Genomic DNA, 21,251 nt, shown 5'->3' on the forward strand with positions numbered 1-21,251 from the left:
TAAACTGCAGCATTCAGCGTGGTCGTGATTTCCCTGGGCAGGTAGAAGGCTCTGTATTTCATGAGGTTCTCTATCTCTGTTGAGCAGTATGTCTTTGCAACAGAGAGATTGTGCACCTATTCTCACTAATGCAAATGCACAGACCCTCCCCACCTCAAGCCTTGCCAGATTCAGCAGCGTCTCTGTCTGCCCTGAAGGAGATAAGGCCATCTAGCTGGATCCCTGTGACTGGAATGATGTCCTGGAGCCTTTTCTTTGGCTTGGCTTCGCGGACGAAGATTTATGGAGGGGTAATAAGTTTATGTAATCATCAGAACACAGCTGCCTTGCAGTTCTTTCTCATTCAGATGTTGTCTCAGGTAATCCATTCTCTTCTCTACTGATCTTACATTTGTGAGTAAGGTCATTGGAAGCTTGAGTCTGAACAGGTTAACTTTCAGTCTAATCCCAATTCCAGCCTGCTTGTTACGTTTCTGTCTTCTCGCACAACCCTTCCAGTGTCCTTCCTGACCTCTCCAGTGATCTGATCCAGAGTTTATGGCAGACTGCTTTGCTTCCTTCAGTAAAGTAAAACTGCACAATAACTTGCTAGTCTGGTCCTGCAGTCTGAAAATGCCGGGGTAGTGCTACCCCTCCACTGTCAGATTCCTAAACAACAAACTCAATCAGAGACTCATTTAAGGACTCTTTGCATATGATTTATTATTGGAATATTTATATTTTTCTATATTGCAATCTGTTTGTTTGCATATTTTGTTTACAGTTCTCTCTTTTGTATGAATATCTTTTTCTTGAGTACAGTTTTTTGCACCACTGAGAAGTAGAAATTCTGGGTAGCCTGTATGTGATGTTATGTATGTACTCTGACAATGAATCTGAGCATGAACCCAAGAATATTCTCTCTAATACCGCCATGATGTTCTCCCTAATCAAACATGCAACTCCCCTTCCTCTCTTACCTCCAGCCCTTTCTCTCCTGTAGCATCTGTACTGCTGAACTTCAAGCAATCAGTCCTACTCATCCCTCAACTATGTTTCTGTAATTTCTATAATGTCAAAATCCTAAATGGCAATCCACATCATGTCGTATAATAAATGCAATTCAGCATATTGTTTAACTTAACTAATTTTCCTCATTTAATCAGACATCCTGCTGCCTCAGTATTACTTAGAATTGCATTATCCTCAACTAATTAGGTTAATATAAACATTATACGAGATGGATCTAAATAGAATGCACAGTATTCTGCATGGTTTTATTGTGATATGTATCCAATTTGACATCAAAATCATGAAAGTTGCATGAATGATGGTTTGTTGTCATTAATGACAACTCAGTGAGTGAAGAAATTTCCCCTCATCTCAGTCTTAATTATCCAGATACAAGATCTTTTAAACTTGTTCTGTCCTTAATTCTTCATGTGAAATTTGTCGGATAATTGCATTTTATTTTGGGTCTTTTTGCAACTGAGAATTTCTATCATGCATAATATTGATGCCTGATGATAACTGACGCAATGTGTTGCTCATATGAGCCACACTTTGCTCCCATCCTTGTACACTAACCTAAACGAGATAAGGAGAGCCAGATGACCCTCTGCACCCATGAACTGGAGCTCTTGCTTTTGGTGACAGTGAATTCTGAGGTCCTGCCTTTGCTATTCTATCATGGATGACTTTTGGGAGTGTAACTGCAAAGGTCTCAGAACTGTTTCTTTGTGTCACTTTTTTTTAAAAAAGGATCATCAAATATGTAAAGAATTAATAAGTTTACTTTCAGTCCTAGAAATCATTGTGGTATTGTAAAATAGACATTTTAAAATAAACAAAACCCTGCTAATTTCACTTGTCAGTAACACTGGCTGTAAGATACGGGACTGAATGTGAAGTCTGCCCATTTCCCGAATTCAGATGTACCAGCAGCTGATCTCTGGCTTCTCTAATTTCTGCTTTTCAATATGCTGGAGCAGAAATCAGGGACAAATTAGCCTAGGGGGAGGTCATGCTAGCAGTTTTAAATGCCACATCCAGTAGGATCTGAGATATTACCCAGTTTCTACCATGTCCTTCACAAAAATAAGAGCAAATTTGCCATGCAATACTGCAACCAGATTCACAGTCTAACTACAGTTTAAGGGGTAAGCTAATTAAGACTGAGATGAGGGGAAATTTCTTCACTCACTGAGTTGTCAACTTGCAGAACTCCCTATCATAAAAAAGATGATGAGGCCAGTTCATTGGATATATTCAAAAAGGAGTTGGATGTGGCCCTTATGGCTAAAGGAATCAAGGGGTATAGAGAGAAAGCAGAAATAGAGCACTAAAGTCAAATGATCAGCCATGATTGTATTCCTTCTCATGAAATGGAACAAAGAGTTTAGGCTTCTCTTCAAAGGCCTCAGATTGCTTTCATTCACAGCTAATGAAAACTGAATTTCCACTCAATCTCCACCAAGGTTTCTTCCTGACATGATAAGTAGGATGTGAAAGATATGCATTTCCTCTCAGACCATTTAGATAAATCTGATCATGCCTTCTTGCCTGTGTGCTTTTTGCTTATATTGTACCTTGAACAACAGCTCAGGCCCGAAACATCTGTAATAAGTATTTACCTCCTGTGGAACCTGCAAGACTGGCTGAGTTCCTCCAGAATTTCTGTGTGTTTTTGCAACAATCATAGTGTCCGTGAACTACTCTTTGCAGATGATGCCGCTTTAGTTGCCCATTCAGAGCAAGCTCTTCAGCGCTTGACATCCTGTTTTGCGGAAACTGCCAAAATGTTTGGCCTGGAAGTCAGCCTGAAGAAAACGGAGGTCCTCCATCAGCCAGCTCCCCACCATGACTACCAGCCCCCCCACATCTCCATCGGGTACACAAAACTCAAAATGGTCAACCAGTTTACCTATCTCGGCTGCACCATTTCATCAGATGCAAGGATCGACAACGAGATAGACAACAGACTCTCCAAGGCAAATAGCGCCTTTGAAAGACTACACAAAAGAGTTTGGAAAAACAACAAACTGAAAAACTGAAAAACCTCACAAAGATAAGCGTATACAGAGCCGTTGTCATACCCACACTCCTTTTCGGCTCCGAATCATGGGTCCTCTACCGGCATCACCTACGGCTCCTAGAACGCTTCCACCAGCGTTGTCTCCGCTCCATCCTCAAAATTCATGGGAGCGACTTCATCCCTAACATCGAAGTACTTGAGATGGCAGAGGCCGACAGCATCGAGTCCACGCTGCTGAAGATCCAGCTGCGCTGGGTGGGTCACGTCTCCAGAATGGAGGACCATCGCCTTCCCAAGATCGTGTTATATGGCGAGCTCTCCACTGGCCACCGTGACAGAGGTGCACCAAAGAAGAGGTACAAGGACTGCCTAAAGAAATCTCTTGGTGCCTTCCACATTGACCACTGCCAGTCGGCTGATATCGCCTCAAACCGTGCATCTTGGCGCCTCACAGTTCGGCGGGCAGCAACCTCCTTTGAAGAAGACTCCAGAGCCCACCTCACTGACAAAAGACAAAGGAGGAAAAACCCAACACCCAACCTCAACCAACCAATTTTCCCCTGCAACCGCTGCAACCGTGTCTGCCTGTCCCGCATCGCACTTGTCAGCCACAATCGAACCTGCAGCTGATGTGGACTTTTACCCCCTCCATAAATCTTCGTCCGCGAAGCCAAGCCAAAGAAGATAGCGTCTGAAGACTTTCATGCTTCATGTCTTTTGTTGTACTTGGTTTATAAGATACAGTATGCAGGTTTGTGCAGCTGAGCCTACTGCCTGTGAAAATACTCCCTCATCTACTTATTGGTTGCTAAGGAACAGCTAATTTCATACAGCCTGTGCTTCAGATATCTCAATGTTTTAAAATTTGGTCTTGTTGTTTAAGCCTTTTTTTCCCCCCCCACATCAGTCCTCTATGCTAGCTCCGTTTTGTGGATACGTGATTTTTCCTTAGCAAGTATTAGCAAAGAACAACCACGACAGCAAAGATGCACACATCAGAATGTTCTTTCTCGGCATTCAACACCATCAAACTGATCAGCAAACTCCTGGACCTCACTACTCCATGGTGTAATTGGATCCTGGATTTCGTCACCTCCAGGCTGCAATCAGTGTGGATTGGCAAGAATATTTCCTCCATAATCTCTATTAGCACTGGATCACCACAATGTTGTGTACTTAATCCCCTGCTCGACACATACATTACACCTATGACTGCGTGGCTTAGTACGGCAACAACACCATTTACAAATTTGCTGATGGTATCACAGTTGTGGGGTGTATAAAAAGGGGCGATGAGTCAGCATACAGAAGGGAAATTGAAAACTTGGCTGAACAGTGTGCTGACAACAACCTTACACTCAATATCACCAAAAACCAAGGATATAATTGTAGACTTTAGCAAGGGAAGACCAGCGGTGTACGACTCAGTAATCATTGTGGGGGATCAGAGGTGGAGAGGGTTAACAGATTTAAATTCGTGGGAGTCAGTATCTTGAAGGATTGTCCTCGAACTTACTAATGTCATCGTGAAGAAAGTGCATCAGTGCCTCCATGTTCACAAGAATCTACAAAGGTTTGGTGTGACATCAGAAACATTCGTAAACTTCCAACAGATGCGTAGTGGAGAGTGTGCTGACTGTCTTCATCATTGCCTGGTATGGGGGCACCAATACCTCTGAGCGGAAAGCCCTATAAAAGGCATTGGATACAGCACAGTACATTACAGGCAAAGGTCTCCCAGCCACTGAGAAAATCTATATGGAACACTGCCGTCAGAGAGGAGCAACAATTATCAAAGATCCTCACCACCCCGGACATGTTTTGTTCTCATTGCTACCATCAAGGTGGCTAGAAGAGCCATCTTATTCAAATGGAAAGACTAGACCTCTAACAATGTTTCAGTGGTTCTCTCAAATGATCTCCTCTTTAAATTAAAAAAAAATTAGATATGTATTTGATTCAGCGTTGACATTTGATGACCTTTCGTCTTATTTTTATTTGATGGAAAATCTGCAGACGAGTGTTAGCACTCTACCTCCCCCTTCATCCCACTGGCCGCTAACAGGTGAGGGTCAAGCCAGAATCACCACATCAAGATCAGATTCTGGTCAGCTAAGTGGGGCACGTGATTGGAAGATGGCGGCAGACTTAGGCCAGAGGCTCTGCTTCCCAAATGAAATTGCGGAAACCAACCTCAGACCAATCCTTGTGCTGTGGTCAAACTCACTCCATCTTGTTTATATAATCGAGCTTACAGTGCCCTGGAAGGATGCAGTGGAGGAGGCCTACGAGTGCAAGAAACTGAGGTAGGCAGAGCTTGCAGCAATGTGGCTGGAAGGCAAGGGTCCGACTGGTTAAAGTAGGCTGCACAGGATTTGTAGCCACATCAATATCAAGGCTACTCAAGGAGTTGGGAGTGTGAGGAAAGATGCACATACAAGTAGTTATAGATCTCTCCAGAGCCGCTGAAAAGGGTAGTCAATGGCTCTGGATGAGGAGAAAAGGATTCCACCTAGGCACCCAAATGAATGAATGACATCTAGGGGGATGAGTCCGGGATGCCAAGATTCATTGCTGAACCCTCCTGATGTGACGTAGGTCTATCAGCAAAACACTGAAGAAGGAGGATGCCCACTTGATAACCCAGAAAACTCCACCACTCACTTGGATACCCTGCAGAGTCTAGGCAACAAGTCTCAGGAGTGCAATAAGGAATATTAACATCTAGTCCTACATGACATACCTTTAATGTGATTAGAAATACTCACTCTTCCTGAAGAGATATAGTCTTACCTTTGTTTTTTGACTAATGGTATGAATCAAGAACTACAAAATATATGTAACCCTCAGGATAAGCTGCTCAGATTTTCTGGGGGGTTATTTTTTTTTAAAAAGGAGTACATTAAGTAAATTAGGTGTTGTTTTTAGGTACTATATATATTTTTGATGTCTTTTCTGTATTCACCCAGTGCAGTGGAGGGGGGGACTGTTTCAAGTTTTATCCTGATATATATACACTTACGTGGTATTGTATTTCCAGTTTTGTTCCCTTTTCTTCATTGTACTGTATTTATTATATAAAGAAAGATTGAAAAAAGAAAGAGGTATAGATGCAATAAGTCTCACGCCATCAGGTTCAGTTGCTACCCCTCCACCATCAGACTCTTAAATAACACTCTATCAGACTCATTTAATGACTCTTACCATAGAACGTTATAGGACAGAAACAAGCCCCTTTGGCCCTTCTAGTCTGTTCTGAACCATTTTATTTTGCCTAGTCCCACTTATCTGCACCCTGATCATAGCCCTCCATGCCTCTCCCATCCATGTACCTGGCCATATTTTTCTTAAATGTTAAAATTGAGCCCACATTCCGCACTTTAGCTGGCAGCTACTTCCTCACTCCTCCCACTCTCTGTGAGAAGAAAGTTCCCCCAAAACTTTTCCCCTTTCACTCTTAACCCATGTCCTCCAGTTTGTATCTCACTTACTCTCAGTGGAAAAAGCCTACCTATATTTATTCTGTCTATCCCCTTCGTAATTTTAAATATCCTATCTCTATCAAATCTTCTCTCATTCCTTTACACTCCATGGAATAAGTTCCTGTTTAACCTTTCCGTGTAACTCAGTTCCTGAAGTCCAAATAATATCCTACTAAATCTTCTCTGCACTTATCTTATTGACAAGTTAGGTGACTCAAAACTGCACACAATACTCCAAATTTAGCTTCACCAATGTCTTATACAACTTTACCATAACATCCCAACTCCTATACTCAATACTTTGATTTATGAGGCCAATATGCCAAAAGCTCACTTTACAACCCTATCCACCTGTGATACCACTTTCAATGAATTGTGTATCTGTATTTCCAAACCCCTCTGTTCTACTGTACCCCTCAGTGCCCTACCATTTACAGTGTAAGTCCTTTCTTAGTTTGCCCTTCCAACATGCAACATCTCACATTTGTGTGCATTAAATGTCATCTGACATTTTTCAGCCCATTTTTCTAGCTGGTCCAGATCCCTCTGCAAGCTTTGAAAAACTTCTTCGCTGTCCACAATGCCTCCATTTTTTGTGCCATCTGCACACTTGCTGATCCAGTTTACCACATTATCACTTCAGATCATTGATAAGGATGGTCTCAGCACCGATCCCTGAGGGTCAGACGTCCAGTCTGAGAAACAATCATCACCACCTCATGACTTCTCCCATCCTGCCATTGTTGAATGCAGTTCACTACTTCATCATGAATTCCGAGTGTCTAAACCTTTCTGACTAACCTCCCATATTGGACCTTGTCAAAAACAGTATTGAAGTCCACGTAGACAACATCCACAGCCTTTCCTTCATCAATTTTCCTGGTGATACCATGGTAGTTGGTTATATAAAGGAAGGGGATGAATCAGCATACAGGTGGAGATTTAAAACTTGGCTGAATGAGGCACCAACAACAACCTTGCATTCAATGTCACCAAAACTAAGAAGCTGATTGTTGAATTCAGGAAAAGAAAGCCAGAGGTATGGAATCCAATGATCACTGGGGATCAAAAGTGGAGAGAGTGAGCAAAACCCTCTCCATTATTGAGTACATCTACATGGAGATCTGCCCTCAGAGGGCAGCAGTAATCTTCAAAGTCCCACACCACCCAGCATTTGCTCTGTTCTTGCTGCTGCCATCAGGAAAGAGGTTCAGCTGCCACAAGACTTGCACCACCAGGTTCAGGAACAGTTGCTACCCTCCACCATCAGAATCCTCAATGGCAGAGTCAAACAGACCCTTATTTAAGTACTTTTACTTGTGCACTTTATTTTATTTGTTCTCTCTGTATTGCATAGTTTGTTTACATTTGTTATCTGTTTTACAATTCTTTTATTTGTTTACATGTTTATGCTGTGAAGTTTATTTTTGCAGTACCAGTTAGTGGTAATTCTGCTGTACCTGCAGGAAAAAAGGAATCTCACAGTTAGTTTTGATGTCATTTATGTACTCTGACAATATATCTGACATTTGATTTGAAATCTAACCTTCTCGAAAAACTCTATGATTGGTTAAACATGACCTACCTTACACAAAAGCCATGTTGACTATCCCCAAACAGTTTCTGCCTATCCAAATAATTGTATATCCAATCTCTTAGAAGACCTCCCAGTAATTTACCTATTACTGATGTCAGGCTCACTGGCCTATAATTTCCTAGGGTATTTTTTGGAGCCTTTTTTTTTAAACAGCGAGTTACCCTACAATCCTCCAGTACAACACCTGTAGCTAAAGACATTTTAAATATTTCTGCCAGAGCCCCTACAATTCCTACACTAGCCTCCCTCAAGACCCGAGGGAATATCTTGTCAGGCCCTGAGGATTTATCCAACCTTATTTGCTTTAAGACAGCAAGCACTTCCTCCTCTTTAATTTGTATAGGTTCCAAGGACTCAGTGCTTTTTCCCTTACTTCCCATAACTCTGTGCCCATTTCCTGAGTGAATATTTTTTTTAATTTTATTTTTTTTAATTTTTTATTTTTCACACCATAAATCACATTAGCCATGATACACACTTTTTCTTTTTCACACATATACAGTGACTTTTTCTCCCCCCCCCCCTCCCTCCTCCCAAGCCACCCCCCCACCCCCCCCTCTCATCCATTTTAGGTATACAATCTAGGTTGCATTAAACCAGTCAGACAATGTTGTCATTCAACAAAAATACACCAGAAATTCTACTGAGTCCATTCTTTTCTTTCCTTCTCCTTCCATCAACTTAGGTAATGTTTGTCCCCGGTAGGTTTTCGCTATTGTATTTAATGTAAGGCTCCCATATTTGTTCGAATATTTCAATATTATTTCTTAAACTATATGTTATTTTTTCTAATGGAATACATTTATTCATTTCTATATACCATTGTTGTATTTTCAAATTATCTTCCAATTTCCAGGTTGACATAATACATTTTTTTGCTACGGCTAGGGCTATCTTAACAAATCTTTTTTGTGCATCCTCCAAATCAATTCCAAATTCTTTGTTTTTTATGTTACTTAGGAGAAAGATCTCTGGATTCTTTGGTATATTGTTTTCTGTTATTTTATTTAATATCTGATTGAGATCTTCCCAAAATTTTTCTACTCTCTCACATGTCCAGATTGCATGAATTGTTGTTCCCATTTCTTTTTTACATCGAAAACATCTGTCAGATACTGTTGGGTCCCATTTATTTAACTTTTGAGGTGTAATGTATAGTCTGTGTAACCAATTATATTGTATCATACGTAGCCTCGTATTTATTGTATTTCTCATCGTTCCAGAACATAATTTCTCCCATGTTTCCTTTTTTATCTTTATATTTAAATCTTGTTCCCATTTTTGTTTAGTTTTACCATTTGTTTCCTCATTCTCCTTTTCTTGCAGTTTAATATACATATTTGTTATAAATCTTTTGATTAACATTGTATCTGTAATCACATATTCAAGGTTACTTCCCTCTGGCAATCTCAAATTGCTTCCTAATTTATCCTTCAAGTAGGATCTCAGTTGGTAATATGCCAGCGCTGTATCTCCAGTTATATTGTACTTATCTCTCATTTGTTCAAAGGATAAGAATCTACTTCCTGAAAAACAATTTTCTATTCTTTTAATCCCTTTTTTTCCCCATTCTCTAAAGGAAAGGTTATCTATTGTAAAAGGGAGTAGCTTATTTTGCGTCAATATTAGTTTTGGTAATTTTTTCCTGAGTGAATATTGATGAAAAAAAAATTTCAGGACTCCATCTCTTTTGGCTCCATTCAAAGCCAATCACTCTGATCTTCAAGGGGTCCAATTTTTTTTAATTTTACTAGCCTTTTGCTCTTAATATATCTGTAGAAACCCTTAGGTTCCTTCACATTATCTGCCAAAGCAACTTCATGTATTTTTAGCCTTCCAGATTTATTCCTTTAGATTTTTCTTTCATTTTTTATACTCCTCAAATATCTCTTTTGCTCTATATTGCCTATACCTGCTACATACCTCTCTTCTTCTGAACTAGATCTACAATATCCTTGAAAACCAAGGTTCCCTCTGCCTTCTAACCCTGCCTTTAATCCTGACAGGAACATACAAACTGAACTCTCAAAATTTCACCTTTGAAGGTCCTCCACTTACCTCGCACATTCTTGGCTGAAAACAACTTATCCGAATCCACACATTCTAGAACCCTTTTCATTTCCTCAGTCTTGGCCTTTCTCATCTGAGGCCCAGACCTAACCTTCTCCATAATTAACTTGAAACTAATGGTATTATGATCACTGGACCCAAAATGTTGTCCTGTCTCATTTCCTAATAGGAGATCCACTATTGCACTCTCTCTAGTTGGTACCTCCATATTATTATAGATATCGTGAGTGCAGTTTATACTAGTGATAAGTAGATATTCTGCCTGGCCTGCAGGTAAAAGAATTTTAGGTTTGTGTGATGTCATGTATGTACTCTGACAATATCTTGATATTCATGCATACACAAATCAATCATATTAACTACATAAATTGATCAAAACCCAATCCTTTGATGCCAACAAATAATAATGTATTTAAAATCTTAAAGTCATTCGTTTTATTTCTGGATATCACTTTGCAGGAAGAAGTGAATCATGGTCCAAACTTTGCACAAATTAATTTTTGCTCGACTTAAACTGTGTGCATTTATTGAAAAGTAAACTAAAAGTTTCTGTTCTTTCTTTTTTTTGGGAAGTTCATTGACGAAAAAGTGCTATGGATCAATGTAAAAAAAAAGTGTCTGTAGTTCTGACCTGAAATCATTCTCTTCAACATTTTATATGTACAAATGCTGAAAAGTAAAATAAAATGAGTTTTTACAATATTTATATCATTAGAACCTTTAGAAAATTCCAGCACTTGTTCTGAGCATTTCAAGCAATCTGCAACATATTCTGTGGAGTCTCATCATATAGTATGCATTTGAACCTAGAAACTCAAAGGAAAGAAGCTTCTTAGTTCACTGCAAATGAGGAGGAGTGAATTCTTAGAGAACAGTTTCTCAGTTATCACTGGCTTTTGTCTTCTCTTCAGTCACTCTGGGCAGTGTTCAGGAGCAAAAGTAATATAAACATGCACCAGTGACAGTATTCAATTAAGATCATCACTATTATATTCCAATGGAAGTTCAAGTTATTACCTGCTGATATCATAGTTACCAATAAATGTTTCCAGATCAAGTTAAAAAGTTTAAAAAGGAAGTACAGGTACACAATCCTTTATGTGGACATCTAAAATCCAGAAAACTCCAAAATCCGGCAAATGGGGAGAGAGATGGCAGTGTGAGTCGGGCGGGCGAGAGACCAGCAGTGTGCGTCAGGCAGGCGAGGGGGGAGACCAGCAGCGCAACTGGAAGGGGGTGGGGTGGATACAGCAGCACAATTCGGGTGGGCTTAAATCTGGCTTTTTGAAATCTAGAAAAATCTGAAATTCGGAACACACTGTCCCCCAAGGGTTCCAGATAAATGATTGTGTACCTGTAATGCATAATCAGGTATCTGTTTAACGACATTAATTTTCCTTCAGCTACCTGAGTCATCATTGACCTGCAAAATGATATAAATCCCATGTTCAATCAAACTTCTGAGATCCTACCCCAGAAGACTTTCGAATCTTTGCCTTCAGGAATGGACAAAGAGGTAATAATTCTGCTTGTGATATCAATTTACCATCAGTAATTATAATATTTCTTTTATGTAGAAAGTCATACAGAAATGTTTGTTTTATTCCTGTTTATGAATAATCAATTAAGCACAGTTCTGTCCAAGAGAAAAACAACTTCCTGTTTTGTTGCTGGAAGGCAGAATGGAGTGACTGCAGCTGGAAAGACAACAATACTTTCATAGCCAACCAAGAAACCCTCTTAAGAGAAAGGTTTGGCACCATAATCAATTTATATTATTGAATATTTTATTTGTCTGGTATTGAGAGCAGTATTATGTAGAAATAATTTGGCTAACATTTTACAAAAAAATAGATCAAGAAAAAGCTGGTGGTGCACAACGTCACAGCAACCACTTCGGCTCTGTGCAACCTTGAAATCCCCTACAATATGGCCTATGGCCGGGAAACACTATAAAAATAAGAAATGTGACCTGGGCTTTCAAACTGTTCCTGAACCCAGTGGTATGAGTCTTGTGGCAGCAACATTGGAAAATGGAGAACTCAATGTTAATAGCATCCAGTTGGAGACTGCCCAAGCAGAATATTAGGAGTTGTTTATCCAATTTTGGTGTGGCGTTGGCAGTGCATGAGGCCATTTCAATTCCGCACCCCACTCCCTTGCTGACATTTCTGTCCATTACCTTTAGACACTACCAAACTAAGACCACCTGTAAATTGAAGGAGCAAGATCTGAAACATTGATTGAATACCTTTAAATTTAGAAATACAGTACAGTAACAGGTCATTTCGGCCCATGAGTCCACGCTGCCCAGTTTGCACCACATTAACCTAAACCCTCAGTATGTCTTGAATGGTGGGAGGAAACCGGAGCCCCCAGAGAAAACATATGCAGTCACGGGGAGAATGTACAAACTCCTTACAGACAACGCAGGAATCAAACCCCAGTCCAGTCCGGATTGCTGGTGCAGTAAAGGCGTTGTGCTAAATGCTATGCCTTCTGTGTTGTTCTTTATTTTTATCTTGCTACCTAGAGAACATTGACATTTTTCTGTAAAGTCCAAATGAATATGTCAGCAAGCCAAATATTACATTTGAATAGATTTCTCAATCTGGCATGAACTATTTGTAGGAAGATTCTTAATATTTGGAGAGCAAACTATGGTCATGTGTGCAAATGCAGCCCAAAAAGATAAAATCCACACCGAGTCAGTCCTTACATACAATAAAAAAATTTATTTATTCTGTTAGCTTGTTTCTGTACTGTAGTCTTACCATTTATTTACGGTAATATTAGCATTATCCTGCATGCACTTCACTAATACACTACAAGTCAATAGGCTTAATATAAGGAGTTTACATTTAACTTCTCTTTGTGTAAGAAAACACAAAAAACCTGGGTGTGATTAAAGAATATCGACTTTTTTCTTGTGAAAGAAAACTGTGGGACCCATTTTCTCTTCCAAACCATTCTAGTGCAGCATGAATTATCTCACAAGACAATAAAGTGACCAAATGGACAGTACAAAGGATCAAGGATTCTTTCCTTGATAACCTTCAGTACAGGCAGTGCTTTGGATCGGAATATGTTTAACACTCGTTTTATTTCTGGATATCACTTTGCAGGAAGAAGTGAATCATGGTCCAAACTTTGCACAAATTAATTTTTGCTCGACTTAAACTGTGTGCATTTATTGAAAAGTAAACTAAAAGTTTCTGTTCTTTCTTTTTTTTGGGAAGTTCATTGATGAAAAAGTGCTATGGATCAATGTAAAAAAAAGTGTCTGTAGTTCTGACCTGAAATCATTGTCTTCAACATTTTATATGTACAAATGCTGAAAAGTAAAATAAAATGAGTTTTTACAATATTTATATCATTAGAACCTTTAGAAAATTCCAGCACTTGTTCTGAGCATTTCAAGCAATCTGCAACATATTCTGTGGAGTCTCATCATATAGTATGCATTTGAACCTAGAAACTCAAAGGAAAGAAGCTTCTTAGTTCACTGCAAATGAGGAGGAGTGAATTCTTAGAGAACAGTTTCTCAGTTATCACTGGCTTTCGTCTTCTCTTCAGTCACTCTGGGCAGTGTTCAGGAGCAAAAGTAATATAAACATGCACCAGTGACAGTATTCAAACGATTTATAATGATACAGAATACATCTGCAAAAGCTTGCTAACTAGACATAATGTGGAGCATATTTGATGCAATGAATGCTGTGCTAAGATAAATTGTTGCTCAGATATGCACCACAGTATGAAGTAACTATTTACATTACAGAGGGATTTATTGGTCTGGTCGGATTTATTGAGAGCTGAGGATGGCTAAACAATACTGCAGGATAAAGCAGAGCAGATTTTGTAAAGTTCTGTTTTGGTCAATTCAGTTTTGTTGGGTAGATCCTTTCTAGGTTCCTTTGCTTCCATCCACCCATGACAGTTTAAAACAAAGGAATAATAATTGAGAGTTGTTTGTAAGTGTTCTACATAAAAATACCCATCAACTCTCAGTTTAGGGGTTATAAATAACTAACAGGCACATATCAGAACTGTTCAAATATAACACAACACATTTAGTAAAGCACCTTGGACATCAGGGCCACCCTGAAACACTAAATAGATTTTTAAAAAAATTTTGTTTGGTTTGTGGGTTAATGATCCCTCATGCACAATGAACGAGTGCAGCATGCTTCCATGCAAAACATTTTTGTTCATGTTAAACACATTCTGCTAAACTTTTGGGGTGATCTGCTTACCTTAAAAGTAGTGCTTGAAACCTTTTCCCAAAAACACAAAGGCCCACCCCGCCCATTTAGAAAAATAGTCACATATAATATATAACTTATGAATTATAAAATAAGGTGTGAATTGTTATGGGCCTGGTATAAACTGTGGAACTGTGGCAACTGGAATGCAAAATATACAGATAAAACATATTGTTGCACAATAAATAACACACAAATATGTAAAATTTTATGGTCCCTTTGTCTTGTTCTTAGTCCTTGTAGCAATTTTGACTTTCCTCTTCAGCATTGTCAGCTGGTAGTGGAAGCAGTAACCTCTTATTCCACTTGCTGACTACCCCCTTCTATACAGAATCACAGTCTCCTGGTAAGGGTCAGCGACCTCATTATATGCTAATTGTTTGTTTGGCATAGGTCTCCAAATGGAGTCTGTTGATACATTTGGGTCACACTTAAAAAGCTGTAAACAATGTCATACAAGTGGATAATTTTTGTTTGATTTGATTGCATTTTACTTTTTATACCCCCTTGCATCTTTGCCTCTATCTTCTTTTTCTTTTTCTTCTCGGGTTCTCTCTGGTTTTGTTACACTGTCATAAGAAGGTGGTGATGTGGTTGAAGGAGTTATATCATTCTTGTCTGTTGTGGAGATTTCATTAAATTTATCTATTACCATCTCTTCTTTGCCAGGTAAAAGCTCACTTGCTTTTCCTTTCTCTTTGAGCATGAAAGATGCTCGTTTCAAAGTTCGCATCATCAAATATCGCCTGAAAGCTCTTTGAATGATAGTTGCAGACATATGTTCCTGCTTACGCCGCAGAGTGGTTGTAATAGGCTCATACGATATCTTGGAAGGATTAGATGCCATAAAGCGTTCTTCCATCTGCTGTCGAAGGGCATCCATTTCTCCCCCTTCACCCAGCACACGCTTTGTAAAAGCAAACAAGATATCAAGACAATGAATTCTATCTCCGCTAACCATGGGCAAATCCATAGCTATGAGTTGTATTTTGTTGGGTTTTGCCACTCGAAGAGGTGGTTCCAAAGCATCTGCAAAATCATGCAATCTACCATATTCCATAAATTGAGTTGCATTTGAGTCAAATTTTTCCCAAACTTCATAAAACATCTCAAAGTCATCTTCACTTAGTGGTTCAGCACTTTCCTCTGTAGCAACACTGAAATTCTCCAAAATAATAGCAATGTACATATTTATGACAATCAGGAAAGATATTATAATGTAACTAACAAAGAATAAAATGGCAACTGGTGGATTACCACAATCTCCTTTGACATTGCTGCCTGGGTTATCTTTTGTTGGGTCACAGTCTGGTGGCCCACTGTTTAGAATTGGAGCCAATAACCCATCCCAGCCAGCAGAAGTAGTGATCTGGAACAAACAGATCATGCTGTTTCCAAAAGTTTCAAAGTTGAACATGTCATCAATGCCAGATTCCTTCTTCACATAAGCAAAGTTAGACATCCCAAATATTGCATAAATGAACATGACTAAGAAAAGCAACAGACCAATGTTGAACAAGGCAGGAAGAGACATCATTAGAGCAAATAGGAGTGTTCGGATTCCCTTGGCACCCTTGATTAAGCGCAATATACGACCAATTCTGGCAAGTCGGATAACTCGAAACAATGTAGGCGACACAAAATATTTTTCAATAATGTCAGCTAAGAACATGCCTGAAGTAAAAGAAAAATATGAATTATTTAAAGTTTTATCACTTAGTTTTGTTATAATTCATGTGCGATGTTTCATAACAACGTTTGAAAATAATCCAAATGTGAAGGATTGAGAAAATGTAACAAATCAGAGAGCAAATCTCAGTATTATTGTAAACATCTTAATATTGAAATTTCTTGTGGCTTGGGTCAACTTCCATTGTATTTTACCATCTTTGTCACTTGTAAACTTCAAAGGTTTTGCAATATATTTCAATAAAGGCTTTCCATTTTTCATTTCTTCACTTTTGCAGACCCCTAGGTTTGAAGATGATTTCTCATTTAAGGTAGTTTACTAGGCCAAAGATGTCTTGTGAATGTTTCTGAGTATTGCAGTTGTACATCACAATCTAACAAACAGTGGGATCTATTTAACCAAATGATATAGACTAATATAAAAATATCACTACCTCCATCCATTATAAAATAAATGATAAAATGATTCTGATTTAGGAACATAGGAAGTAGGAACAGGAGTGGGCCAAAAATGGCTCATTGAGCCTGCTCCACCATTCAATAAGATCATGGCTGATCTAATTTATGACCTAACTCTACCTACCTGCCTCCTCCCCATATCCCCTAATTCCTCTCTAATTTACACTCTGTTAATATTTATGACTGATTTTGATATTACCATCAGACAAGCGGGTACATGTTTTTATATTGTTTCCAGAACCTAATGGATTAAACTTAGTCTAAGTATTTATCTTTCTGCTGCTAAATTAAAGCTGCATGTGCTAATATTTAATAAAACCAAACCAAAACGTTCAAGTGCAAAGACAAATAATACTTTTTGAAAAGTGATTTAAGCCTTAAAATATTCTTACCGACAATGGAAAGAATGACAACTACGAAATCAAAGGTATTCCAGCCGCTGGTAAAGTAATAATAGCGGAGCGCAATCAGTTTCAGCACACATTCACTTGTGAAAAGAACAATGAAAACCAGGTTGATCCAATATAGGATGTTGTCCATTTGTTGACTTTGATCATCAGTCTCTACCATCATGGTGACCATGTTAAGGCAGATGAGAATCATAATACTGATATCAAAGACTTGTTGGGTTACAAAATCAAACACCATCCCTTGAATCTTGTTCTGTTAAATAAATAAGATTGGAGATATTAGTTACTAATGGCTACCATCTGCCAACACATATTTTTCAACAGACCCATGTGTTGCATAAGAGTTGTACACCAGAAAATACAAGTCATCCACTTGATAGAACAGAAATCACCTTAGGTTTGCTCCAACAATCAATAAGATCACAGCAAATTCTTTATCTCAATCACTATTGTCCTACCATATCACTCGATTCTTTTATTATTCTCCTATAGCAATCTGTTTCAAATGTATTCAAAATAAGTGAGCCTCTACCCAATCCAGGGTAGAAAATGCCACACTTTTACCATATCCAAGGTGAATAAATTTCTCATGTCAAATCTAAATGGCCTAAACTTTATGTTGACACTGTGACCAATAATTCTAGAATACTCAGCCCACGTTTACCCTGTCTAGATGATAAGAATTTCATACATTTTGTGGAGTTAAACTATGATTTTGCTGATCTAGCCTGCTCAATCTCTCCTCATCTGCAATTTTAGAAACCAGTATGGTGAATCAGTAAATAAATCCTCCTTTCAGTAAGAACAGCGAAATTGAACACAATGTTTCACATGATGTCTCATTAAGGCCCTATATAATTATTGTATGACATCTTTACTCTTGTACTCAAATCTTCCAATACTAAAGACCACATGCACTGGACAACGAAGACTTTTCTTCCTAAACACTTTTGGGTTTTTTTTTTATTTTGGGCTGCTGATCACAAAAATCACCTTAGAACCTTCTAGATATGACATTTTTTATATTTTTCTGTCATATTTTAACTCTACTTCAAGCATACAAAACCATGAGGTGCAACATGTCATTGAAAGTTCATTTTTTGCATTCACACTCGGACGTCTTCCCCGCTAATCTTGGTGCCGTCAATGAACATGGTGAAAGGTTTCACTAGCACATTGCCACCATGGAAAAGAGATATCAGGATAACTGTAATCCATTAATGCTGGCCGATTATTGTTGAGCGCTGACACGAGAAGCATCGGATGCTGAGTACAAACAAAAATCAGCGGTGTAACATTTTTTGGTCAGTTGAACTAATGCAAAGTGTCAGTATTATTATGTGATTAAATGTGTTAAATCCAATAAAAGTTAATTTAATGTTTCTCCAATGTCCCACGTGATACTGAAATTATCTTTGTGTTCAGCTTGAAGTTGTCTATTATAATGCCCTTTTTTTTTACAGAAAGCAAACCTTTTGAAAAAAAGTATCCAGTGTTATCATTTGCTTCCTAATTTCCTGCTCCACCTAGAGGTTAGCATTGATTGATAAGCATTCAAGGATGCCCAGGTCCCTTTGAACATCAACATGTCACAATCATTCACCATTTTAAAAAAATACTCAATCTTTGTTTTTTTTCCTTTCAAAATGGATAATCTCACGACTTTTTTCCATCTTAGTTGGTGTTTTCCATTAATTCAGCACTTGACCACTTAAAGCCTTTCTGTAACCTTATTTCTGCTCATGTTCCTGCACACTTTTCTGGTGCATATATGAAACTCCTTTGCACATTTACCTGGAATATTATGTTGTATTCAAGTGTCTCAAGTGGATTTTATACTCATAAGCCACAATACATGGTATCTTTAGGACATAGAACAGGACAGCACATGAACAGGTTCTTCTCCCCATGATGTCTGCGTTGAATATGACACTAAATTAAGTTAAAAATCTTGCATATAAAACATATCCCTCTATTCAGTTTTCATCTATTTATCTTGAAGCCTCTTTAATATCACTATCATGTCTGCTTCCACCACTACCCATGGGATCCTGTTCCAGGCACCAAATGTGTACAAAAACTTGGCCCACACATATCCTTTAAGCTCCCCCTCCCCCGCCCCCCTCACCTTAAATACATGTCCTCTATCTGTGACATATTTATCCTGGGAAAAAGATTCTGTTTGTCTTCTCAATGCTTCTCATAATTTTATAAGCTTTTATCAGGTCTCCACTCAGCCTCTAACACTCGAAAGAAAACAAGTTTGTCCATCCTCTCCTTGTAGCTCACAGCCTCTAATCCAGACAGCGTCCTGTTAAATCTCTTTTGCATTTTTTCAAAGCCTCCACATCCTTGGAGCAACCAGAATTATACACAGTATGCAAGTGTGGCCTCGCCAAAGTCTTATATATCTGCAACACAACTTACTTTTGTACTCATGCACCAATGGAAGTGTGGTAAACCACTGTATTGTATAATTATCTGGTTGAGCATACCTATTGGCTGGTTGTACCTGTGGCCCCTCCCCACAGGCTCCTATATAAAGGTGACTGTTCCACAGCTCCCTGCAACTCAATGCAGGATAATAGAAAAGTAGGGATATGCTACATTCTTAAGTAAATTAAAGCCTATTGGTTTTTCCGCAATAGTCTCCTGAGTGATTGATGGTAGATCAGTAAGCAAACCACCTGGCTTCTTTATCACTCGATCTACTTGTGTGGTGAGTTTCAATGATCTATGGACCCAGAGTCTCAGATCACTTTGCACATCAATGTTTTGACCTGCCATTTACTGTATATTTCCCTTAATATTTGACCTTTCAGAGATCCCACCTCACACTTGTTTGGAATAAAATGCATCTGTCATTTCTCTGCCCATATTTCTAATTATGCAACTGTATGATTTGATAGCCCTCTACACTGTCCATAATGTCATCAATCTAGATAGATAAATGATTTAGATGGAAAAGTAGGTGGGTGAGTTAGTACGTTGGCAGATGTCACAAAAATTGGTGAAAGTATGGACACTGGTCACTGATATCCAGCCAGATTTGTTTGCTTATTCTTAATTATTCTTAGAACATAAAACTTTAATCAGCTGACTTTAATACAGACATATTTTGATAGCAAACTGCTTTGAAAATTAATATAAAAGACGAGATCATTTACAATATTTGTCATACACTCAGTTAATACTGTATTATGTATTATAAATTTCCACCAAATATTCAAGTTAACAGCAACACTACTACTCAAATAGTCTTTTCGTTCATATGATGAGTAACACAGGCATGCACAGTGGAATTCTCAACGTGTAGTGTATTTTGGATCAATTGTGCATAACTTCTAGAGGTAGATACCTTGTGTCATGTGTGAAAATGCAGGTCTCAACAGAGTTTTTGAAGGTAATGGAAATACACTTTAATTGGGCCTGTCTGACCAGGCCCCACTATCCCTGGTGGCAATATCCACTCGGTTTTACTCATCTGCTGTACTGGTCCCCGTACTGGTACCAAATCCCAACCCATCAAACAAGTAAATAAAGAGCAACAACTAATTTAAAGCATAAATCTTATTTTAGTCCTCACACATAATTTTCTTCCTATCCCCCCTTATTCAAGCCTAATCCTGCCCTAGTGTTGGATTATGATTACAATTCTGCACTACATCATCCACATTCTGCTTCCTTTTGCTGCCTCTCATTTCTCTCTTGTCAGCCTCTATTCAATTTCATTCGACACCAAATAGTATTTACATGGACATTTTCAGTTTCATTAAGCCCCTCCCCTGTCTCTCTCTCTTTCCTTATCTGTCTCCTTTACATCCTTCCCTCTCCATTCAGAGAGCAACTCCCTCCACTATCACTTCTCAGCTTTTTCCTCTTCTGTCCTCCCATCCGTATCCACCCATGACCTCTCCCCTGTGCTCTTCTCCCTGCCCCTTCTTTCCTCCTCTCCCCTCCTTTTTATTCTGGCACCTGCTTGCTTTCTGCTCATACCTTGACCAAAGGCTCAGGCCCAAAATGTTTGTTATACATCTTTGCTTCCTATGGACACTGCGTGACATGCTGAGTTTCTCCAGCATTTTTGTGTGTTGCACTACCATCACAGCATCTACAGACTTTCCAGTTTAAATTTACCCAAATGATAAATAGCTTCCAGTTATTGGACCCATTCTAAAGCTGCTTCTTAGAATATTACAACACAGAAAACACGTCCTTCAGTTCTACTCTGAGCCAAACTATATTTTGCAAATTCCCACTGACCTG

The 21,251-nt window shown here is 38.8% G+C and overlaps 1 protein-coding gene and 1 long non-coding RNA gene across 5 annotated transcripts in view; one reads left to right on the forward strand and one right to left on the reverse strand.

The window, feature by feature from the left end:
• LOC138762078 (uncharacterized) overlaps nucleotides 1-21,251 on the forward strand; it is a 79,863-nt gene that overhangs the window by 18,035 nt on the left and 40,577 nt on the right. For 2 of the 3 annotated variants that reach the window (XR_011356742.1, XR_011356740.1), the window contains exons 2-3: nucleotides 11,566-11,678; nucleotides 11,792-11,913. This is a non-coding gene — a long non-coding RNA (uncharacterized lncRNA). The remainder of the gene's footprint in view (nucleotides 1-11,565; nucleotides 11,679-11,791; nucleotides 11,914-21,251) is intronic. The other variant, XR_011356741.1, reaches the window with a different exon arrangement.
• Nucleotides 12,800-21,251, reverse strand: part of scn1laa (sodium channel, voltage-gated, type I-like, alpha) — a 146,350-nt gene continuing 137,898 nt past the window's right edge. For both annotated transcript variants that reach the window (XM_069935333.1, XM_069935330.1), the window contains 2 exons: nucleotides 16,968-17,238; nucleotides 12,800-16,101 (listed from right to left, as the gene is read on the reverse strand). In XM_069935333.1, coding sequence (XP_069791434.1) covers nucleotides 14,918-16,101; nucleotides 16,968-17,238 — 1,455 coding nt within the window. In that variant the 3' untranslated portion in view covers nucleotides 12,800-14,917. The remainder of the gene's footprint in view (nucleotides 16,102-16,967; nucleotides 17,239-21,251) is intronic.

Source organism: Narcine bancroftii, chromosome 4 (genome assembly GCF_036971445.1).
Source record: "Narcine bancroftii isolate sNarBan1 chromosome 4, sNarBan1.hap1, whole genome shotgun sequence".
Lineage (NCBI taxonomy): Eukaryota > Metazoa > Chordata > Chondrichthyes > Torpediniformes > Narcinidae > Narcine > Narcine bancroftii.